This window comes from Musca vetustissima, unplaced genomic scaffold (assembly GCF_032173495.1).
Source record: "Musca vetustissima isolate MV318-11 ecotype Yass unplaced genomic scaffold, APGP_CSIRO_Mvet_v1 utg11963, whole genome shotgun sequence".
Classification (NCBI taxonomy): domain Eukaryota; kingdom Metazoa; phylum Arthropoda; class Insecta; order Diptera; family Muscidae; genus Musca; species Musca vetustissima.
This window is the reverse complement of record NW_026885097.1, coordinates 18,317-44,738: the sequence shown is the minus strand read 5'-3', so window position 1 is coordinate 44,738 and position 26,422 is coordinate 18,317. Positions and strand designations below refer to the sequence as shown.

Here is a 26,422-nt window from a genome sequence, read left to right as displayed (position 1 = left end):
GAAATGGAAGTGTTTCAAACAGATAATTATTACATTTTTGTAAAACGAGAGAAAAGTCTTTGGTGGAATAGGACAACATCGGAATTTGCCATTAAAGCTGGTAAGATTAAACATTTCGATTACGGCATGATTAGACAAGAAAAAAACAATCTCAATGCCCTTCATTAAGACATACGCTACTAATTACATTAAACTGTATATTAAGAGAACTAATAAAACAAATATATCCCAACATAAACAAATAAAATATGAATGAATGAAAGAAAAGTTCCTCTGTTTCTAATGTGACAGATGACTCACACACATTTGTGGCATGTTAAAGCACAAAACCTTTTGTTGTTGTTTGTTTGCTTGCTTCGCTTTTTTTGTATGGCAAAACGGGTTGCATTTCAGCAATTTGAAATAACAAATAATATATATATATTTTATTTTTTGTGATTACTGCCAGTCAGCAAGTCTGTTTTGTATTTTATTTGTAAGGCGTTAACCCAATGCCTAATTGACTTCAATCACAGCCTTTAACGACCATTGTTTTTTGTTCTCCAAAATAATCATAATAATATATAAACAATAAATTGGTATACAACTGCGTTCTGTTTGGTTAATGGTAACGATTTCGAGGGACGTTGCTTGTTGTATCTTGACCTATCTCCGGAGAGGCACCATAAGAGGCTGCCCTATAAACCCCATATTCAGATTTAAAGTAGATTTGGTATAATATTGCGATCTGTAAGCAATGAATAAAATAGGAAATTCAATTCGCTTCAAATTAAATATGCTTATGTTGACCCTTTGTGAGGGAGGTACCAGAAGAAAAGGGCCGACGGATCTTATCTTTCAACTTGATCTATGCAAGGTAAACATATTACGATGTGCAAAGTTTCGATAAAATTGAATATTCCGCTCGTTTCATAGGGTAAACGCACCTAATTCCGGCATGTACCAATAGTCGGCATCTGTTTTATATAACTTCAAGTAACTAAAATATCATATAACTAAATATGAAAAATACCTTGAATAATCTTCAATAACACTGCGGCCTATCTCTGTATAAAATTTAATTGAGCTAAGTACATTTATTCAGTCAAAATTTGGCATTTAGTCAATGAGGTTTGTCAAAACTAGCGAAAATTCATGTTTCTTAAGAAAAAATTAGTAGGCATGGCGATTTCAAAAGACTTGTAACTATATTAAAATTATATATTTTTCACAAGAATCTTCTTCATAATTGTAAAGAACATAGAGAAGAATACATTACAATTTAAAATCATTAAAAAATATTTGGTATTATGATATTTTTATCGATGCCGCCCTTAGGAACAATCAGTTTTGAGTAGTTTTACATAATGGAAAACTTTGTTTAATCTTTAATTTTTTTAACCTATGAAATGTCTTATTTAGCCATGCCGAAAATTGGATAACAGGTTCCCAAAGTCGGCACCATATTTTATAATTGTAATATTTTAATAAATAATATTATTTTATATAACTTTTTCAATACAAAACCGATAGAAACGTCCTGTAGTAATAATTTATTATTGCAAATAGCAGAAAAATCGAATAAATATATAATTTGTGTTTAACTAAAATGCGACATGCCGACTATTGGAACATAACATGCCGACCATTGGGAAAAATTGCCGACTATTGGCACAAAGGCACTATTTTACATAATTATTAATTAATTCTACTTTAATACAAATTAATTAAACAAATTTGTATTCCATCGGGGAGTAAACAAAATTTCGAAACAGATGAACCTAAGAACAATATCGTAGAAAAGATGCACTTGGAATGGTGAAACGTTAAAAAAGCGAAAATTCTTAATGTGCCGACTATTGGTGCACTTACCCTATAAGATTTACAAAGTTTCAAAAGTCAGTTCCAGCTCAATTATGGTAATTTTGTAGGGAAGATACCAGAAGGATGGTACTGATTTTCCCAATCTTAGATTTAAATTTGAGTTTCATAGATATATTAAGATGTGCATAGTTTGAATTAAATCGGACATTCGTTTAGCCTATTTGATTTATAAATTGAAAATTTTGACCTTTGTGGGGAAGGTAACAGAAAGTGTGGACCAAAGTGTCGCATCTTTGGACTTAATCCAGGCTTGGTAATGATAATAGGTTTTGTTTGGATTAATTAATTAATTTACAGCGCAATTTGGACTATTTTGTGGGTGAGGTACCAGAAGGTGTGGACCGATATTAGCCATCTTCGAATTCAAACTAGTTTAAAGGAAAAATTTGGATGAAATCGGTTACTTCCTTCGCGAGTTATGGTGTACATGTGCCGGCCGGACGGACGGACAAAAAATTAATTTGGAATTTTTCTGTAGTTACGTCCGTTTGTATTTATGATGGACGATATAAACTGATGGCCAAAACGCAACTAAAATTGCACACTGAATAAATAACCTTCAACTTTTAAATTCTAAATTTTTGATTTTTTCTTTTAAATAAGCAAATTCTGCTAGTAATCAGCAGCATAACCATTATTTTTCATTAGGGCAGCATACCTACAAGGCATTGAGTCAATAAAAGGTTCAATTTGATCCTTGGGTATACTATTCCATGCATGCTGAACCTTTGGGAAGAGGTTATATCTGCCTATCTTTTGATTTTGCTATTTCTGATACTCAAAATATGTATCTATATGGCGAAGATCAGATGATTGTGCTGCCCATTACAAAGCCCTAATTTTTGACTCCCTCAACCAGTTAGTACCATATTTCGGGGTATGTTTGAAGTTATTGTCAAGATAATACGGTATATTTTCTTCAGCAAAGGAAACTATAGCCTTTTCAACACATTTCTATAAACAATCCGATCGATTACTTCATAAATCTTTGAAATAGATCGAACTCCATAAACAGAAAAACAGCCCAATACATTATTAACCCACCTTCACAGAGTGTAATACGGAGGCCTGAGACTTATTTTTATGCCTTCTCATCGAAAATCTGTTCGTATCTGAGCCTTAAATATTAAACATTAATTCATCTGAAAACAGAGTGTTTCTCCGCTTAGTCAAATGTCAGTTGATATGAGTTTTTGCGAAAGCCAATCTGGTTTTCGACATTTTGAAGGATTTACCCAATTTTTTTCAATTGATAAGGCTGATTGATAAAGGTTCCTGGAAGGCTGATTTATGTACAAATTTGTGTGGTGTATAGGTCCAAGTTTTGGCAAAACCCCACATAAAATTTAGTGAATAAATAAGTGTTTATGCACATTCTATGGGTGTTTATGTTTACTCCGGAAAAAGCATTTGATACTGTCAATCAGGCAGAGCTGTTCAAGAACGTTGGATGAGCTACAACCTATTCAAGTTTAAAACGTTGGATCATGATCTATATTTGTAGACGCCAGTCCACTTTGGAAATTTCCTTTTTTTTAAGTCTACAGAATGACTCAAACAGGAAATTCCCCAAGGTTGGGGTGATATCTCCGTCCGGGTTAAATTGATAGGAATCCTGTTGATATAGTTGAGCTTTTCCATACGAGGAATATGAAACATGGACAGAGTAAATGTAAATAAAAATATGTTCGGTCTAGATTTAGAGTTCATAAATATGGTCTCGATATTGGATTATTATTTATGTGTTAAAGTGGTTCTAGATTCTATGTAGGAGTAATCATGACGTCTGAAAATCAGTACTTGTGGTTATTTAGAAACGAAAGTATCGCATATTCCATAAAGTAAAGAAATGTACTTGAATACACTTCTTAATAAATTAATCGTACAAACACTAATATAAAATACATTCTAGCTAATTGTTGAACCATATAACACATTACTTATATCAAGTGAAATCCATAAACACTCAAATTCATTCTTGATAAATGAATAATATGAAACAGTATTACTTGCATTTAGTAGTGTTGAGTAAAAACTGCTGACATGTATATTTTTAAACTCAAATTGTTGTGGTATTTTTAGAAAATTTGATATTCAGTTATTGCAACAGTAAAAAAAAAACCCAACAAAAATCCTCATGTCCGTCCTCCCTTGCTCTTGCCAATCATACACGCAACCGTAATTATCCATTCTTAATTTGAATGCTTTCAACTTTCAATCAAACGGTGGACAGTAGCAGCGCATGTAAAGTGTCAAGTAATCACATAAGTTTCAAATGCAATTATTGTCACTATTATGTATGGTATGAAGAAAAATGAATATAGGAATATCGATATTATTTCGAATATCATTGTTGTTATATTTAATATGGAAAAAAAGAAATTGTTCACACTTTTAGAACTCAATCGAGTTTATTTAATAAGTATAGCGACTATGACTAATCTTTAAGGAAATTTAGCTTTTACGTAGTAGAATGCATTTGTGAAGGTTATTGTTTAAATACAGTTATCGCACAATCTCCAATAAAATAACATGCGTACCAGATAGTAGATAAAAATTATATGAGTTTTCGGTTGTATACAACAATGGTTTATATATAACAATGGTTTATATTTAAGGTGGAGTGTATAAGAAATGTATCATTCCATTTGCAACATATCGAAATATTCGTCGAAGTTCCCCTGACGTAAATATGCCTGATCGGTAAAAAAATCTACGTTGATTTAGTTGTTGTTGTAGAAAATGAAATATAAGAAAGGAAATCCATTTAAAGTAATATTTTAAAGGACTATCCAAGCTCTAGGCAACTTTGAGGCGTTCTTCGACGAAAGAGCCTATGAACTTTGGCACAACGAACCTAGGTGCAACTTGTCAAGATCCATTTGGCCGACTCTGTCTACCAAAAGAACGCACTCACTGTTGAACCTGAGCAAAACTGAAATAAGAGTAATGACAGAAATCTTTACTGATCATTGCAATACCAGGGCCTTTACTAGTAAACGGGAGACGGAGACAATTGAGCATCTTCTGTGTCACAGTTCAGTCCTGGCTTACAGGTGGCACAGACTAGTGGGTGCTTATTTTCCACCGAGTCTTAGATTCTTCTCAACAACCGAACCTGGGAAAGTGCAACCTTGACATGTAATATATCTTCTGTCTGATCTCCATAGCCATCGACATTATTCCAAACTTACCTTCTTATATGTTTCTGTAAGCTTCTCATCTCTCTTTATTTACCCAATCTTCTCTCCACTATAGATCTCTTCTTATCTCTTTTCTTTTTGTGGATGACGGACCTAACGGTCTCAGAGTGCTGCAGCCACATAAGTGAAGTATTCATGCAGCTCTAAGCATGGATTTTTTAAAGTATTTTTTCAAGGGCTATCCGAGCTCTTGGCATGGATTTTTTAATCCATACCGAGAGCCATGTATGCTGGATAATCTTCGAGCATAGCATTCATTCGGTATTGTTCTACTGCCAGGGCGTATGCATCTGTATGAATGCTATTTAGATCTGCCTTATAGGTCTGTTGGTATAGACATTAAGGATTCACGCTTATACTTGTTGACCTCTCTCTCTTTCACCATATCATGAATGTCTCTTCTGACTTGAAGTTCTCTCCTGTCTGCTTCGGCAGATTGTTTTGATTGATGGATATGATCTTATCCTTCTCTTGAAGTTGATCTACTGGTGTCATGAGAATAGTTTGAATATTCTTCCGCTGTACTTCACTCTTAGGTGTTTCCTTACCAAACGGAATTCCCATCGCTGATCTAATTTTGGTCTTGGATTCTACACTGCAGTCGGGGTAACCAAGGTTTCTTTAGAGTTTTCACTCTTGACTACTTTGTCTTCGGTGGTTAAATGTCTCGGAGGTCCTTGCTCATCCACCATTGCCGATGCAGAGACGGGAACATCCCGACTCAAGGGGCCCACACGTCGACGTCGACGATGAATTAGGCACAATATAACTCTAAACCAGTTTAATTCGGAACCACCTTAAGAATCCACCCACTGCAAATATACATTACATCTCGCCGAGATAGATCTGTGGTTTCCATTCTGAAAAACATTACAGAACCAAGGTTCGAGGTTATTCCTATCCCGGATGGCAAAAGACATAAACAGTTTGGTTCCTGGATGTAAATCCGCCGCTCCCATGACAAAAATAAGACGACGTAGTTGTATTTGATGATATGACAGCCTCTAGTGAATGTCTCAGTTTATAGAATCTGCTGCCATCGGAATATTTAACAAAACCCACTTAATTTTTCGATATGTTAAAGGTAGAAGCCAAATATGTCAACCTGTAATTTTGTACGTATTTTATTATAGAATAAAAAAATTCCTTGGTTTGGAAGATTGTAGTTATTTTGGACTCCCACCTCACAGTGAGGTTATTAAAAGTTCGGCTAAGCCTAATTGTTAGGGAAGTACGGTTGTTGCGGCAACCGTCCACTCGGAGACTATGTCCATTGTGATCATACTTTATGTATATGTACCTGTAAAGAAAAGATATAGTGGAAGGGTAGGGAGAAAAGATTGTGAGAATAAAGGGGGCGGAAGAGAGATTATTTTAGCCAAGTCAGATTTTTGACATAGCCTAGAATTCGGTTAGGGTCTATTTTAGAGAAGAAGACTAGATTATCAATTTCAGAACTTCCAAACTCTTTATGTCTTCTGTTGATCAGCGATGGACATTTGCAGATGATGTGCTCAGTTGTTTCCAGTTCTTCTTCGTCCTCACATAGACGACAGTAATCCTCTCCACTGATGTCCCACTTAGAAGTGAGAGATCTAAATTTGCAGTGACCAGTTATAATCCCCACAACGATTTTGATCTCCCTCTTACTGTGTTCCAGCAGCGAAGACGTTCTTTTACGAGAGAATTCAGGCCAGATAGATTTGGAGATTCTGCAAGCAGGTTCCCCTAGCCATCTGTTACCGATTACATTGCAATGGAACGCACGGATTCTGCCAATGAAATAGCTAATGGGGGGTTTCACAGTTCTCTCAATCAGAAGATTGGACTACTGTGAGCCACCTCGAGCAAGGTCGTCGGCTATCTCATTCCCTTCAATGTCATTTTGTCCTGGAACCCAGCATAATTCAATTATCTGCCGTATATCATTCAGAGCGGTCTTACAATCATGAACTTCTTTCGAGTTTGTAGTATGCGACTTCACCGCTTTCAGGGCCGCCTGACTATCGACATATATAGTCACCGGTCCCGTGATATCGACATTGAGTACTTATACTATCTCGGCCGCTTTCGTGATTGCGAGAATCTGTGCTTGAAAAACGCTACAGTTATTGTTGAGTTTATATGAGTTGTGTATACCTAATTCCTTACAGTAAACGCCTGCGCCTGTGCCTTCATCAATCTTAGACCCGTCTGTGAAGATTGACAGACCTGGCAGAGGTAGGGAGCCACTAGTCCAGGATTCCCTACTAGGAATGATGTCATTAAAGTCCCTATGGGGGGGATATAGTCACTGATATGACTATCCCCCCTAAAGAGATCATAACCTGGTGTTATGTTTAGGATGCTGGTATGACCATAGTTCAGCGATTTGAAGGCATCTGTTTCCCGGAGTCTCTGGGCATACCTGGCCGCCTGGAATTTAATCAGAATATCCAATGGTTGGAGATTCAAGATTGCGTTCAAGGCCGCCTGTGGTGTACTTCTTAATGCTCCGGTGATCAAGATTGAAGCCGATCGCTGTACTAAGCTCAGTTTTGTCAGTTTCCTCACGGAACTCTCTCCTAAGGATGAGTTGATAATTCTGCTTTCCAGAATTTTTATCTGTCGTTTCACTTGTTTTCTCCACCCTTTAATATAACAATTACTTAAGGCAAGTTTTAAATTTATGGACCTTTTTGTTTTCACTTGATTTTTTTTTTTTTTTTGAAAAATTGTCTTTATATTTTGCATGACATCATATTGGATGCAAGCCAATAATTCTTTTTTGAAATCTATTCTTATCCAAAAAAATTACGTACAATAGATTTGCTGTCGTAATGTGAACTTTATTGATTATGCGTATCGTATGAAACGAATTTGTAACAATGGTGGAAGCGACACTTCTTTTAAATGACGTCTATTGGAAAATAGATGCCATGTGATTCATTGGAGGAATTTTAAATTAAATTCAAAATTTAATATACATATTTATTATATATGGAAAATTATGTCTATGGTTCTTCGTAATATTCCTGGGAGTTTCGTAGGTCCCTTATCTCAATTTGTTTTGTTATTAATTTAATATATTAGAGTATTAATTTAATCATATTCCATGACGTTTCTTCGCTAGTTTTTTTTTTTTTTTTTTGTAATTCAATTTAATTTGTGTATTCTAAAGACATGAACTTCTTTTCACGTCTCTTCACTTTAAATGTAATCTCTGTATTCGACGGTTGTAGAGCAAACCACTTAAGGATATTTTTGTTTTATTATATCCTTGGTATACAATGTATACGGACGAGAAAGAGTAGCAACGCATAGCAACTATTAATGGTGTTGTGATTTTTTCTTTGCTACTATCATTTTCTAAATAAAAATATACATATGAGGGTGGCTCGTATTATATTTGTTGTTGAGGACGAAAGAGAGATTTATGATTTCTGACTTTTATTTCTCCAATACAAAAAATTAGCTAAGTTTATTGGAAAATGACTACAGTATTAATTGAAAAATAAAATTAGATTTTCATTCAAGTCTCTCAAAAAATTCATGTTTGAGAATCGGTGAATTTATTTTTGTTTTCAATTCCAAATACAAAATTTTTAATTTTTTTTTTTGTTTTCAATTCCAATTCCATTTTTTCCATATCAACCTATGGTAGGCAATATACCAAAAGCTATCTGCAAAACAACCCTTCTTTTATTCTTGCTCCTTCAATATAAAATGACCATTTCACTAGCTCATATTTTCCGCTAGAATAGATGCAATAAAAATAGAAAATATTTTTTTTTTGCAAAAATATTAAACACATAAAGTAAACTTGTGTACTTTGGAATAATCCTTGAACGTGTTTGCTCAACAACAAAAAAAGGGGGTCATTGCATGCAATACGAGTGTTTACTATTTAATTTTAACAGTTAATTTTATAAATAAATTCTTTCGATTTTTTTTTTTCAAAGACAATTTCTTCCCTGTGAGCAATCATTTGAGATGGAAGAACAAAAATTCGATATGTGTGAAAGGAATTTGAAGCCAGTTTAATGGATTTGGCCAAAGTTTTTACTGATTTGTGACAATAATTTTCTGTATGCTGTGAAATCAATACTCGTATCTTACTAATAATGATACGGATTTAATTTTGTTGGTCTGGATTATGGTTAATTGGACTGAGGAAGAGCCATAAGTCCTAAAAGCAATAATCTTAAAAAAGTATCCAAAAATTCAAACTTTATTTCTCCAATAGCTTAAGGAAAAATCCACGCGTTATGGCTCTAATTGTCTAATCAATTTAGATTGCCAATTTACTGTTACAAAGAAATTCAAGACGTATGGCTCTAATTGTCTTAAAAAATAAACAAATCAACGCCAACGACTAATACAAACAGTCCTAAAAATCGACGCCTTCAGACTCTGATACTCTTAGATAAAATGTCTCTGTTAGTCCACAAATAATTTAAAATTAACCCCTACAGATTTTCTTCTTAACAAGTAAAAAAGTTTTAGTCGGTGTTGCCCTTAGCCTATGGTTTGAGGAGGTCTCCGGAATTACACACAGCTTTAGTATTCGCTTTATATGAGGCTTATGTTTTTATCAAAGAGGATTCGGATTTAATGTTGACCGAAGCAGTTATTCAATTTGCTTCAAATGTAGAAATTAATAAAATATTGACCTTTTATGGGGGAGGTACCAGAAAGATAGGACCGACGGGTCCCGGTTGGTAAAGAACTGTGCAATTTGGTTATAATCAATCATTCCTTTCCCCTGAAATTGGATTTAGAAATATTGAAACTTTGGCCATTTGTAGGGGGGAGTTACCAAAAGGACCAATGGGTCTAAATCTGGTATCGTTAACGATAATAGGATGTGCAAAGTCTGGTTTAAGACGGACAATTTATTCGAAAATTTTGACCATTGATGGGGGAGTTACCAGAAGGAGTGGACCAATGGGTCCACATCTTCGGACTTGATCTATGTTAGGTACAAATAATAAGTTGTACAAATTTTGGTTCGAATCGGATAGTCCATTCCCTTGATATTACAAAATTAATTTTCAGCAAAATTCTGACCATTTTTTGTGGGAGGTATTAGAAGGAGTGGACGGATATTCCACATCTTCATATTTTATTTATGTTTAGAAGAAATATTACCATGTGCTAAGTTTGGTTGAAATCGGTAACTCCCTTTGATAGTTATCGTGCGCACCCGCCAGTCAGAACAACAGATAGGCGAACAGTTGTTAATCGACTTCAAATGGTCTGAAACGGATTTGACCCAAAGAAACATGGGATCTAAAACTAATATTCGATGAGACACTTTTTGCCGTATCAAAGTGTATATACCATAAGGTTCAGACAAGATGACAGCCTCTCTTGTGACCTTTTTAACACCCTGCTAGACAAGATATCTCGGTACCGCCATAAATAAAACTAATGATAGTTTTGGCCAACAAATGTTACTATGACCTATAAAAGAAACTTAGAAATGATATATGGGCCGATCTGCATCTACGGTGAATATCGCCGTCGAATGAACCATGAGCTGTACCATCTATTCTCGGACATCGACATAGGCGTATCGAGTTGCAGCGACTACGTTGTGAGAATTGATGAGGATGCTCAAAAGGTAGACATATCATGCCTTGATCTCTGCTTACAATTCTTCACTACCCTCATATTTATATTAACTTAACCCCAAAATTTCGAATTAGCTGTACACTGGAAATGCTATAACGAATCAACAATCCGTGTCCTAGATATAAGCTATTCTCAGTCACCCTTTTCCCAAAAAAGTAAATAATTCCCTTTCATTTCCGGGTAAACATAAATAAATAATATCAGCAACAATGTGTTAACCTAAAGGAGCTATTAACAAAATTATGGATTATTTTGGTATATTCGATACTTTGTTGTTGTTGTTTTAAACGTAAACAAATAGTAACCGGTAATTCATAAAACCATTGCGTGACTATGACAATTAATTGTTAAAATATTTATCATCGAGGGTGTTAATAACGGAAACAAAATTAGGTTTTTTTGGTAAACAATCAACAACAATTCCAATTTTGATACAATTTCGGTACTAATACCTTTAAGAAATTTAATAATCCCATTTTTTGTTTGACCTAAAAAATAAAAAATCAAAAAAAAAAAAAAAAAAAATTAAACGTACATACACAAAAAAGATTTAAATATACAATCTGTGTCCTTTAAAGTATTCTTTAAAAAACATGCCTCTTATTGTCCTTGATAAATTATTATTCTTTATATATTCTTCTCTGTTAGACCTTGAAATAAAATTCTTTAATAAATCCATGCTTCCTATAGTCCTTGAAAATATATTTTTTAAAAAAATCCACGGCTTTATGTTCGTCCTTGAAAAAACATGTCCTTAAAATATTAATTTCTCTTTTTAAAAACCTGTATAATTTTTTTCCTAAATTTTTTTTCGTTTCTTCCAGGATGGGATCTCTCTTCCGTGGACGATATTGAATGCATTGGCATTACACATGGCATTGTCGGCGTTATATCCCTACCCAATGTCTATGAACCGCATCTTGTGATAATTAAGGAGGCTACACCGGTCGGTGTACTTTATCCACCACATTTAGTGTATAAAATTAAGTCAATATGTATTTTAAGTGCTGATGATCCGGACACTAGCCTTACACCATGTACACGTCATTCACGAAGTTCCAATACAACACCAACACATTCAAGAAATTCCTCAACATCATCGACGTCGATAGCGAATGCTAATAATGCGAATGCCAATTCGGCAACATCAACGTCGTCGTCACGTACGAAGTTATTCGAAGGCAATCAGTTGATGAACAAAACATGGGGTGCTGTGAAAAGTGCTGGTACAACTATAAAGAATACTACACAGCAAGCGGCGGCCCTGGCCTCAAATCAAGTTAAGTCATCGGTGGGTATACGCGATCCATCGAGAATTGAGAAGCGAATTACGGAGGAGCTGCACAAGGTATTCGATGATACGGATAGTTTTTATTTCTGCTTCGAACATGATATTACAAATAATTTGCAACGCCATCTGCCGACGGGCTCTACAGATCAGCAGACACCGGATGAGAGGTTCTTTTGGAATATGCATATGTTGGAGGCTATAATGAAATTGAATGTGAGTAGAGAACAATTTTTCCTATTGACAGATCTTTTATAACAATTTTTTTTCTTTTTTCAGGACAAAACCTGGATATTGCCCATAATTCAGGGCTTTGTCCAAGTGGAAACATGTGTCATTGGTAATGAGTGCTTCAATTTGGCTTTGGTTTCACGACGGTCACGACATCGTGCCGGGACCCGTTACAAACGACGTGGTGTCGATGAAAACGGCAATTGTGCAAATTATGTGGAGACCGAACAAATACTCACTTTCCGTCATCATCAATTGGCGTTTACTCAAGTTCGCGGTTCGGTACCGATTTATTGGTCTCAGCCGGGTTATAAATATCGACCACCACCCCGCCTGGATAGAGGTGAACAAGAGACCCAGGAAGCTTTTGAAATACATTTCAATAAAGAACTCAATATCTATGAGGGTGTGTGTATTGTAAATTTGGTCGAACAAAGTGGCAAAGAGAAGCTGATCGGCGATGCCTATGCCAAACATGTTTTGAAATATAACAACGATCGTATTGTCTATATAACATTTGATTTTCACGACTATTGTCGTGGTATGCGTTTTGAAAATGTCTCGGCGTTGGTAGAGGCTTTAGCACCAGAGGCCGGTGCCATGGGTTTTCATTGGCGTGATCAACGTGGTGTTATATGCAATCAGAAATCAGTGTTTCGTGTCAACTGTATGGATTGTTTGGATCGTACAAATGTGGTGCAGACCGCTTTGGGTAAAGCAGTATTAGAATCGCAATTAGTTAAATTGGGTATGGCTCCGCCATATACACCCATACCGGAGGCTTTGAAATCGCCATTTATGGTGTTGTGGGCCAACAATGGTGATATTATAAGTCGGCAATATGCTGGCACCAATGCTTTGAAGGTAATTTAAATCGTACTCCATTTTTTCTTAATAATCAGTCATACAATTTGTTTTTCTCTTCCAGGGTGATTACACACGCACAGGTGAACGCAAAATCAGCGGCATGATGAAAGATGGCATGAATTCAGCTAATCGGTAGGTTATCCCATTTTTTGTAGTTGTATATATATTATTCGTTGTTATTTTATGTTTTTTTTTTAGTTTTTGTTTTGTCTTTTGTTTTAGTTTAGACAATTGTTGAAAATATTTTGCCAATGCTTTAATTTTTTCTCTTCGAAAAATCGCAAAGTTGGTTTATTAACGTTTTGTGAATACTTTTGTTGGGGTCTTTCTCTCTCGTATCTCCTCTATCCCCATTTTTTCCACTAATATTCATCAATAATTTTCGGCATGCTTGGTTTTTCTTTCAAAATTTTACTAATTTTATTAAGAATTGTTTTCAAAAGCTAGCTTTTCTATTAGGCATATTTTTACTCAAAATTCGGTAATAATTTGTACAGATTTTTTCTGGATGCGATTCGTTTATTCAAAATTGCAATAAAATTAAACATTACATGAACATGTTATATCCTACACCTTAGTATGGGGGATATATCGACTTTGTTATTTCGTTTCCTGTATCATATTTTTAGAATAACAATTTAACAGTTGATTTGTACTGAAAAGTATCTGGTAGAATTTTTATATGGTTTTAAGATTCAGTTTTTGAATTCATTACTGTATTAAAAAAAATTAATTTTAATCCGTAGTCTACTGTACTCACTTACATTACTTAGCTGGCTTAGGACAGAATATTTGTTCCATAAGACGAACTTAAAATAGATTTCCATGCGCGTCGTTCTTGTGCGTATCTCATCCAATTTGAAAGACAATTTTCCGAGATGTTGTCTGCTACTTGATCTTTCCATCGGATTCGTGGCCTTTTCCTTCTGCATGAACCATTACTTGGCTCGCTTTTACATGCCTTATCAAATCTGACCACATAACCTAGCCAACGTAGTCGCTGCCGCTTGGTACGTCTGACAATGCCGATCTCCGAGAATAGATGGTACAGCTCATGGTTCATTCAACGGTGATATACACCGTAGATGCAGATCGGCCCATAGATCATTCGGAGAATTTATCTTTCAAACACTCCAAGAGCTGCCTTATCTGCTTGCGACAGTACCCAAGCTTCAGATCCATATAACAGCACGGATAGTTTCAGCATCTTGTATCGTGTCATTTCTGTTCACATTTACCTCTCGTAAGACTGTCACCTTGTCTGAATCCTGGTTCGGTATTAAAGGTCTCAGATATGTCATTTCCGACTTTAGCTGCTGACTATGTGCCAGTTAAAATTATCCTGCATAGCCGTATTAATTTTGCAGAAATGCCGAACGCTGATATGGCTTTAAAAACCTCTAAACGGATATGGCTATCGAAGACGGCTTTATAGTGGAAAGTAATGTGCCGATGTGTTTTTCGTTGGGTCTTTTCCAAAATTTGGCGCAGAGTGAAAATCTGGTAAAAGGTGAATTTTTCAGGTCTGAAGCCACATTGGGTATGGGCGAATAATGTCATTGACCGTTTGCTTCAGTCGTTCACACAGTACGCTGAATAGCACTCTATACGCGATAGGAAAGAGGCTTATTCCTCAAAAAATTAAACATGGCATAGCCCGCCATTTATGAAGATCCCGTACGATTACATGTATTCTAAATGTCCACCACATAGTGAAGACTACCAAAAGTTTGGCACGGCTGAACTTAGCGACATTTTTATATACGGTTTAAACCGATACAATCACGAAAATGCATCCATACCCCACATCCATGCAGTTTTGACACCTCGCTACTAGGGCTTAAGCGTGGCTTGCAGTTGGATGAGGATGATTGGCTCAAGCCCTCTGATCAGGTGGGTACAGCACTATACTTCGGGAGTGTGTTTTTGATAGGTGAGGGACTACGTGGACGAACAGTGACAAAGGCATGTTAATTGTTTGTGCTGACTTACGTCGTTACTGCCAACGTGTCGTATATTTTTGTATTGGGATTCCAGTCCTATTGCTTTTACACAATGGACCCGGACTTGCGGGAAACGTTGATTGTATGTGTTGTGATGTCTGGTAGAGGCTGCGATCTGTTGTATATTTTTGTATTGGGATTCGAGCCTGATCCAGTCTGTCAGTTGGTGTGGCCCCCTGGTGAGCTTTGCGGGGGGTTGTGGTTTCGCCCCTCACCAAGGGGGAGAGTGTACCTTCTGCTGGTGGGCGTAATTCCGCCTGTGGCTCAGCCACTTTGAGGTTGGCAGATGGAATCAAGGTCCGGAGATTATTTCTATAGCCTCGCAGACCAAGTGTGACAATAATATTTCCAAATACTTGCATTTGTGGAGTTGGTAGCCCCTGGTCGAAGTCTTTGAGTCAATCCGGTGCTTTGAATCAGCTTCCTTGTAATTGAAGTGAGGACTTATGCGATATGGACAGAATCCTTACTTGTATGTCATCGCTTTGTAATCCGAAGCTTGAGTCTCGAGATTTTGTGCATAGAGTTTTTAATAGATTGTAAGCATTGCTTTCTGAGCCCCTTCTTCTGAATTAAATAAGTTTTTTAGGTTATTTAGTTTAGGTTAATTCTCTTTCTATTAACAAATTAAATGATTGAATATTTAGTTCTTCTTTTTATGGAGGTTAGGTGCTTAGGCAAATATTTTGGAACTGTTTTTTGAAAACAATTCTTTCTCTTTTCTGTAAAAAATCATTTGTAATATAAATTTACTAATTTCCTTCATCACAATCATATTTCTCTATTAACCAAACAAAGAAAACATTTCAATATTTAATACACACGACATTTTTCTAACTAATAACAATTTCTGTGTTTTCTTATTCGTTTTTTTGTTTTAATTTCGATTATACATATCCTCAACACCAACAAAAACAAAAACTTCGTATCTTTGTTCTTTCTCTTCTCTTTTTTTTCTATTCGTAGTTTTTTCATACAAAATTTTGCCGATACATTTCGTCAGTGCATTATTGATTTAATGCAGGGCCAATTGAATGATGCCCAACAATTGAGAGAGGACGAAGTTTTGACAACAATACTACAAATTTTATGTCCCTCTGTGCCGGCACCAACAAGGGGCTATTATTATGCTGGGGTTTTACAACCGGAATTGCAATTATTGGAAAATGTTATTTACACAAGGTGGCGTAATAGTAATAATAATCTCGGCAATGGTGGTGATCATCTACAAGAAGATGATAATGATAATAATAGCGATGCTAGTAGTAAACTTGCCACTCGCAACGAGTTTCAATTGCACATACCAGATATTTTCAACAATTCCATATTTCAACATTATTTAGTTATACCTTTCATTTCGATTTGTTTTATTTTAACATTACAAAAGGTATTATTTTCAGTTTTTGTTTTGTTTTCTTTTTTCATTTAACTTGCATGATTTTGTTGCAGTTTGAAAATAATTTCTAATGATTCGAATTGTGTGTTTCCTTTTTACGTGATTTTTCTTTTATAGCTATTACTTGGCACGTTTTAAGGACAGCTATCGTCAAGCCACCATCGATTTAATGTTGGGTAATCTTGTCACCGCTGAATCTTTAAACGCATTGGGGGGCCAAGCGGCCCCGGACGACACCGATGCTTCGGAAGGCGCCGAACACGCAAAATTGCTTGTGGAGGATTGTCGTAAATTGCTATTGGGTTCAGCACAATATCCAGTCGGTGCTTGGGGTCTAATTGATGCCGATCCGGGGTAAGTACAATTTATATTATATATATTTCATATCAATTTTAACTTGTACATTTTTTATTCTTTTTAGATCTGGCGACATCAATGAAACCGAAGTCGATAGCATACTCCTGTTAACCGATGAAAGTTATATTGTTGCCGAATATGATTCCCATTTAGATAAAATTGTACGTTTTGAAAAGGTGTTATTGGAAAATATTGTCATGATTGAGTTGGGCATGTATCAACAACATTCGAAAATGTTCCAAGGCTCCACACCAGCCATGCTTTGTTTGCGTATCAATTATACTGTGGATGGTGTCGATGGTTACTTCCATATGTTTAGATCGGCAAATATACGTTTCTTTAATAATATGGCTTATCCCATTAGGACACCGGAGGAAATATCTGGTGAGTTAAGGACCAAATTCAGAAAGGGGAATAATTTGAAAGTTTTGTAATAATTTTATTTTTTTTCTTTGTAGAATCAATGCAATCGATTGTGGAAATGTTTCGTATAGCTTTGGATACGGTGGGTCGTTCAGATGTTAAATTTATAACCGGTGGTGTTTTGCAAAGACGCAAAAGTCGAAATCCTTTATTGGAAGTACCAAAGGTGAGTTCATGATGATGATTGCCGGAAAAATCTTAAAGAAAAGAATGGAGTTATGTTTTCTGGTATATAAAGAAAAAACTGAATGAAGACCTAGTGTTTTTTATTCGAGAAGATTATCAGATGTTCGATTAAAAACTATCATATTAAAAAGTCTGTCCTTTTTTTAAAGAAACCCGAAGACATGATGCAAAAAATGGTGCAATCATCTGCGTAGTTTATTTATCTTCTCCCCAAGAGGTACCTGTCAGCGCTTTCAGGACCTTGTTTTTTCATTAGACTTTCCCTTTAATAGGTCGCATTTATCATCTGTTTTGGATGGAATTTGGCACAGCTCATTTATTTGGCCCAAGAACAAACCCTATTGAAATTGGGAAAAATCGGTTCAAATTTAGACATAGCTCCCATAGGTAATTTCGTCCGATTTAAGGTAAATGACGCACCAAAGTTCCTATATATCTTTCGATTTGCACGAAATTTGTTATAGCGTACTAAATTAAGTTTAGAATGATGTGTGCTAAGTTTCGTGGAAGTTGGTTCAAATTTAGATATAGCTCCCACATATATTTTCATCCGATTTAAGGTAAATGGTGTACCAACGTCCCTAAATATCTTTCATTATGCATGAAATTTGGCATAGCGTACTGAATTAAGTCTGGAATGATGTGTGCGAAGTTTCATAGAAATATCTTTCCATATAGCTCCCATATATATGTGTTAAATGGTGCGATTTAAGTTAAATGGTGCGCCAAAGTCCCTAAATATCTTTCCATATGCACGAAAATGATGTGTGTTAAGTTTCATGACTATCGTTTCAGATTTAGATATATTTTCGTCTTGGGGACTACGAAAACCTTTCCGCATGGTGAACTTCTGCCATTCTATTTTTCCCTTCAATAATCTTTAATTTTACTTTTTTTAATATTCTCTAGGGAATGCCTCGCAATCTCTCCGAATCTCAATTGCTGCAAATTAGTTCCAAAGCCTTTTCCAATGTCGCTGGTCAATTCTCGAAATTGGGTCAAACGCTCAATCCAAACAAAAACAAAACAACGAATAACGCTCCAAGCACCTCAAACAACAAAACTACTGCTCAAATAAATCCCCAAGTAATGCGTCAATCACAATCTTCCATAGACAAGTGTATGGAAGCGACAGAAAAGCCCACATTTACAGTTGGTGGTAAATCTTCGAAACTCTCCACAAGTGGTTCCGATTCGGAGGAAAATGATAATAGCATCTTCGAACCGGATGTAGATTCCGATACTGAGCTGGCTATATCGGCTGCAACAAATTTCAATTTTAACAACGATAATAATTTTCTACCCTCTGTGGGTATTGTAATGGGTAATGCTGCACAGGAGGCTGTTGAAATTCAATCGCCCAACTCAGATGATATGCAACAATTGCGTGATAAAGATAATGCTGTTAAACATACGGAAAATGTCAATTCAATTTCGATTTCATCGGTGGCCAATAATGTGACCCTGCCAACGGGTCTATTGGAGAATGCTCCACCGCTAAGACCAATTACACCGAATCCACAAATATGTATACAAGAAGATGTTGCTGCAGCATCATCGGCTACGGCTGGCGAAAATCAATCAAGGTCGGTATTTTATATGTAATGAAAAGTGTTGTAAGTCTTGTTTGTATAGAGATATCCATATGGAGACATACATATTTATGTTGGTGGCTTGCGTGTGCCGTTTATATTGATAATAATTTTAATTTCTTTTGTGTTATGATCTTGTTTTTTTAGTTGAATTTTCTCCGAAATACCTCATACAATGTATTGTTGTAGTCTTATAGTTGTATAGAATTTAAGTTGAGTTGAAAAAAAAGCAACAACAATATAGATTGTCACTTAGTCCTTTTAAATCATGAGATATGTTATGTTATAGATTTTCTTGATTCGTTATGTATTTTTTTAAATGTCATGTCTGAATGTGATTTTGTTTTTCTTTAAACCCAAATGAAAACCATGTAATAAAAGTATTTTATTTTATAAAAATTATATTTAATTTAATTTTAATGAATATCCATTGAATAATTTCATATTGAACTTGTCTACTTCTAAGATTTGGTGATAACTTGTCCAATTTAATTTTTAAAAGTTTAAAATTATTTATTGTTGTATCAAGTAACGGCAACAATTCTGACATTGAACCATGTAATGAGTTAATATTTGTATCTATAATTTCGATAATGTTATGGTAATGTGTTAAATTAAAAAGTTGATATATTCTGCGGTAATTATCAACGATCTTTATATCGCCGTCTTTGATTGGAATGTATCCATCATTATCCGTTAGGTCAGGCATTTCCATTAGTTTGCTTTGGCTATTGTTCATCATTGAAGTGAGTAGTACAAAGAGTATTTTACATTTCATCTAGAAAGAATGATATCTGTAGTTAGATCATGTTGACGACTAATTATCATCGATAGTTTGGAATTTCTTTTTTCTTATGAGACTTATAATATTTATGATTTCGATCTGTTACTACATGTTCATTATCTAATTCTGTTACTGTTACTTTTCGAAATATGGAATGATTTTTTCCGTTCTTTCATCCTTTAAGTAGATCGGTTCTGTCTCCATAAAAAGAGTATTTTAAAGTTCATATAGAAAGAATAACATCTGTAGTTAGATCATGTTGACGTCTAATTATCATCGATAGTTTTGAATTTATTTTTCTCCTTTTTATGAGACGTATAATATTTATGATTTCGATCTGTTACTACATGTTCATCATCTCATTCGTTTACTGTTACTTTACGAAATTTGGAACGATTTTTTCCGCCAATTTCATAATTTAAGTAGATCGGTTCTGTCTGGATTTCTACATTCTCACGGGGTTCGTTTATAAATTAAGAGATATTCATCTTGACTTATTTTTCCATTTTTTAAACCTATTGTTTTTTTATCAGTTGTCGAATGTATCGTATTGTTACAATATGTTATTATATATATTTTTTCTTTAATGCTTTCTGTGTGGGTGTTTTCAAATTCGGATATGTTCATTGATTGTATTGTGAAGTCTTTCGACATCCGCATTTAAAGTATGATTATTATTTGAGGTAAAATATATGTCAATTTCTTGCTCTCTTAAAAATTCTCGAAGGGGCAGTGCTTTAAATCCCAATTCATTGTCCATAATCAAAAATTTGAAAATTTTATTTTTACATCGACAAACGATGATTACCCCCAATAAATAAAACACAGTGGCAATACGGGGTGTTGGCAGACTTTATTTCTCGGACGTTACACGGCACTCACAATACTTTATATACTTTATATACAGGTGGACGTTACTTTATTAACTGGCGATACTTTATGAACGTTTCGTCTTATTCTAGAGTTTTCTTCTTCTAGATACATCTTAGTGGTTACTTACATTTATTTCCAAAATCTAAAGTAATCATTACTTGCTTATCGTAACTAATTTACTTAGGGATCTCTAATTAACATAAAATATGTGTTGCCAATATAATTATTTCACAATATTCAACAGATATTGTGTAAGTGCTTTCTTAAATCCGATCCAAGATCTATCTTTATCCTTATAGCTTCAACTTTTTTTGAGAATTTGTCTAAAAATGTTAAAAATAGTGTTTTTTCTAAGCTATAAAAGATGTCTGCGTGAATGATTTCTCCGGGCTTATCAGGTGTTTCGGTAGTTTTGTATTGATTTTTAACCAGGTTTCTTTCGCATTTTATTTTGTGATATAAGTTAACAAAAAAAGACTTGTTTGTCTTTTCTTAAAATCAAAAAATTTATTCTACTTAAACTACTTATCAAAAAAATTAAAATTGCTGACACTATGCTTCCCATGATCACGCCACCAGACGTAACACGACTCCAAGCTAAGCACACAACACTCAAAATCAATATAGGCAAGCAATGCTCACAACAGGCAACATGGTTACCTGTTAGTTTGGCAGGGATGTGCTAACTACCCCCTCAATTAAGTGAAGGCCGTCCTTGGTCTTCTTTATAGCCATTGCTACAGCATATTTAAAATCTCGTTGTTCTCTCTTCTTCTTCCAACGCTTAATGAGGCATAATGTGAAGTAGACTTTGCATCTCTTCCAATATATTGTAAGTTTTGCAAGTGATAAACTTAAAATTTCGCTGTGGTTGTTTATAATAATTGAGTTAAGTGATGGTGTTCCTGGTTTCCGCATATCGATGTTGTTTCTATTTACGAACAACGTACCATTGACAGTCACATTTTTTTCAAAAGTTATGAGGAATGTGCCGTTTATGTTTTCAAATTCAGATTGAGATATGTCTTCATAGTGTTCCGCCGGCCCTTCTCCTGAATGAACTTCTGGCATTATTTTATTAACTTTTTGGAATTTTGGGCCCGTACTCCGGTTCAGACCCTGCTTGACGCTTAAATGGGTGTATGGGAGCATTTTTACCGTTACCATAATTGGTCGGTTGTCTGAATTTAGAAGACGCTGGATCCAAGTCAATTTCTTCGGTTTGATCTCTAGGCTTTAAATTAGCATCACCACCTTTTTCGTAATGTGGGTTTTTGTGTTTATGATCGTTTTTTTCGTTATTGTTATAACTATTAACAGACGGTTTTCTCTCTGTTTCATCATTCCTATTCGCAAACGATGTAGCGAAAACGTATCTTTCATGATTCGCCTCCATTTCTTGCGCTAAGGCTAGAGCTGAGGGAAGATCAGCGGCGCGGGTCGTGAAGAGTAAATCACAGAGTGGTTTCCTTGATCCGGAAACAAATACTCTTGTCGGTATTTGTTATAGATGGCTAACGCTAGATTTCTGTCATAACTCATAATAGTTTTATTAGTTGACAATGAAAGCTTTTTCTCTACTTCATCATAAAATTGTATCACCGACTGTCCGCCTTATCTGAGGGTACTTAGTTCCTGTTCGATCAGGTAAATTGGTTGTATATCTGAATACGTAAAATCTAACCTATTTATGATAGCTTTAAAATTTAACACAGTATTGAATGATGCTAATACTGTTTTGCCGATCCTCTAATTTTATTCCTAATGATGCAAACCGCTTGGTAGGGCCTTGAGCTACCATCATAATTTTCAAAAAGCTTATATGCGTTATGTGCCGCTTGTCTACACGACACATAATTTTCTATTTTCCCGTCAAATTCGGGCAAAGATTTAATAACATCTATCGACTCAACGCATGTTATCCTTGAATAAATGTTCACTTTGTCATACAAAAATGGAGGACAAATTTTTGATAAGTCGTCGACTTTTGTTTTGTGTGTCAGAATCGCTGCTCGTACATCGGATTCTATCAATGTAGAAATTTCGTCAGCGTTTATATTCTCCTTTTTTTAAGAAAAGTTGGTACGAGTATAACACGATCTTAATCACTGCATTTTTTGCACAGAAATTTAAATGTTTTAAATGCGCACTAGACTATGTAAGAATCTCATAATATGTTCCCCAGTTTTGGACACAATTTGTTAATTTCAATGGGTAATACACTTACGGATGACTTCTTAAGAAATAAATCCATTTTAATTTACTCCGTTGGGCAATATTCGTTTTTGTTTTTATCTTTGGGCTGGGTTAGAAGATAACTTTTTACAAAGTAAATCCCTAAAATTAACCCAATTGGGCGCCAGTTAACAATAAAAGACTTGGTTGTCTTTTGATGAGTTTGAATGAACTGACTTCTTTTATTAAAATTAAAAAAAAAAAACTTATTCTACTTAAACTGCTTTAATCATATAAAATATATTTGTCTTCAACGCTTTCTGTGTCCTTGTTAGGGTCGTGTTTTCAAAATCGGATATGTTCATTGATTGTATTGTGAAGTGTGCTTATTATTTGAAGTAAAATATATGTCAGTTTCTTGTTCTCTTAAAATTTTTCGAAGGAACAGTGCTTTAAATCCTAATTCATTGTCCATAATCATTTTTTTACTTTCAACGGTTGAGAGATATTGTGTAAGTGCTTTTTTAAATTCGATCCAGGATCTATCTTTTATCCTTATGGTTTGAACGTGTTTTTAAAATTTGTATAAAAATGTTAAAAATAGTGATTTTTCTAAACTATAAAAGAAGTCTGCGGAAATGATTTCTTCATATTCATCAGGCGTTTCGGTAATTTTATATTACTTTTAACCGTGTTTCTTTCATATTATACTTTGTTACATACGTCACAGATATTAATGAATTGTGTTATACGTAATTTTAATTGTGGGTGATAGATTTGAACTATTATCTCTGCAACATTTTCATTAATTTCTCTATTATTATGCTCTTTTTCTGTTAGTTCATTTTCATCTGTAATATTTTTAAAGAGAGTTTTACAACGTATTGTCTTAAAATTTTGGTTTTCTCCAAAGTATTTTTCTAAAACTTTTTCCAGTTCAGTAAAACAGATTCATCATTTAAGAAAATTGCTTTGCTCTGCAACATTTTCATTAATTCCTCTATTATTATGCTCTTTTTTTGTTAGTTCATTTTTATCTGTAATATTTTTAAAGAGAGTTTTACAGCGTACTGTCTTAAAATTTTGGGTTTCTCCAAAGTATTTTTCTAAAACTTTTTCCAGTTCAGTAAAACAGATTCATCATTTACGAAAATTGCGTTGCTCTGCGATATTTTCATTAATTCCTCTATTATTATGCTCTTTTTCTGTTAGTTCATTTTCATCTGTAATATTTTTAAAGAGAGTTTTACAACGTATTGTCTTAAAATGTTGGGTTTCTCCAAAGTATTTTTCTAAAACTTTTTCCAGTTCAGTAAAACAGATTCATCATTTACGAAAATTGCGATGGTTTTATCTGGATCAAAATGATTTTTTAATAGAGTAATTAGAGTTTCTTCATGAAAAACTTTCGCATAAATTGTCTTCCGGTTATTTTTAAAAATATGTTCATTTGTTTAGCTTCAGTGATCTTGAAGATGTTTTATAAATTACAATTTGTCTCTTGTAAAAGTTAAGCATGTTATTTGTTTCTGGGTTATCGTTAGATACGTTTTCATCTTCGTTGAAATGAAATTCTATTTTGGATAATGCATCTGCATTTTGTCATTGTCACTGGCTATCTTTGAGTAATCTTTCATAAACTTTCGGTAGTAACCTGCTAATCCAAGAAATTGTTTTTATTTCCTTTTGAGTCTTTGGCAAAGGGAACTTTTGTACAAGTTAAATATTTTTAATTTGTCTATTTATTTTGATTTATATTATTGTTTCTTAAGTATTAATAGTTTAAACCAAATGTTATTATTAATTTATGAGTTTCACTAAAATTATTATTATTATTATTAAAATAATGTTGATTGTTGTTGGTGCTGCTACTCAGGTTCAGCTTTTGTTATGTTCTTGAATGTTTGAGTTTCGATTGAAGACTAAAGACTTTATGTTTTGTTGGTGGTGCATTTTCAAAACATGTCAACGATGCACTTCCAATCATTTATTGTGGGAAAATGCTAACTAAGCATTTCTCAGCGACAAATGTTTTATTTATTTTGGTAACTTACACAAATTATATTTTCAAGATTTGGTTTAATCCCATCTTCGTCGTCGTTAAAAAACAAAATTATTTTTTTTTCTTGTAGCTTCTGCTACTTTTTCTTTATTTGAGTTCTATTCTTAGACTTATCTTAATATAATTTTGATATATTAAATAAGTAAAAGTGTTTACTTCACTTTGTCTGGTATAAAAATACTGAAGAAGCAAGTGCAAGAAAAACAGCAAACCCGTGCTATTTAAGAAAGGTAACCATTTTGTGAATTAGGACGCGGTGGGTGATATCGTAACTTTTATATTCCCTGTTTAAAACAAGGTAGATCTGTATTTTTCCTGTAATTTTTTAAATCTGTTATTAATTTAGTATGTTTCATACTTTCGTTTCTTTTATTTTCCGCGCATAATGGTAAATCGTTATGATAGTCAAAAATTCGGTTGGATATTCCAAATCAACCTCATGTATGTAACCTACTTCAGAATTTGCTGCAATGTATCTTGCATTAAAATATTCCACATTATCTACCCACTTAAACTGTCCATATGGTAGATATTCCGACATCAAATTTATTGATGCAATAATTGATAAGCCTACTTATATTAGAATGGAAAAAAGGAAGGATCTTTGGTCTGAACTTGGAAGTACTCAGAATATTTACAAAATTATTTTTTCTCCCCAACCTCACATTTTTTTTCAGTGCGAAAAGTTATGGATTTAACATTTTGAGTACCTATGAATTCCTCGAACTAAGTATCGATCGTTCCCTTGTCGGAATAGATTATTTGAACTAGTTCTTTGCAGAACGACACAAATCTTGTCACAATAGTAAAAAAAACCAAAAAATTTCAGATGTTTTCCTTTCAATATAATAATTATTCAATGGATATAATATTTTTATTAGTAATATTTATTTAGTAACAATTTTAAATTATTTGTTTTATAAAGAATGTATTCACATAAAGCTTTAAATGCACAACTTTTTATATGTAAATTGTTTGTTTTTTATTTATGTTTGTATTTTTTTACCCAATACCACATTAAAGAAAATTATAAAAATTGTAAACATTTATTTGTATAAATAAAAAATCTAAATCAAAAACATACAATTTGATTTTACCTCTTTCCCATAATAAAAAAAAAACAACCAAAAAAAAAAACTATTGAAAACCTCCCCCAACAGATCAATGTCACCCAAGGATCTAAAGCTACCCATAGATACGGGTAAACTAAAACAATTGAAATCAATGACCAGTCCACTGTCGAAAATCGCCAAAGGTGTGCAAAATATTGGCATGAATTTGGATCCCAGGAAAATTGCAAAGGTAGGTCAAAATAATTTAAAAAAATAATTTTTTTATTAACGTATAATTTTTTCTTTTAATTTTTAGACCGGTGTCTTGACACCCACTTCAACCGGCTCCGCTGACAATACACCGCCCGAACGTAGCCTCAACAACAAGGTGCAATTAGAGGAAATGTGGTTGGAACACAATTGCAAAACCAAATTAATAGCTTTGTAAATT

General features: G+C 34.2%; 1 protein-coding gene across 1 annotated transcript; it reads left to right on the top strand.

Moving 5' to 3' along the window:
- Positions 1 to 26,422, top strand: LOC133332207 (phosphatidylinositide phosphatase SAC2-like). The gene is given in 9 exon segments (XM_061540587.1): positions 1 to 100; positions 11,507 to 13,065; positions 13,130 to 13,200; positions 16,585 to 16,821; positions 16,889 to 17,208; positions 17,283 to 17,413; positions 18,343 to 19,019; positions 26,080 to 26,221; positions 26,288 to 26,422. Coding segments are annotated over 9 exon segments (3,366 nt in total). The 5' UTR covers positions 1 to 3; the 3' UTR covers positions 26,420 to 26,422.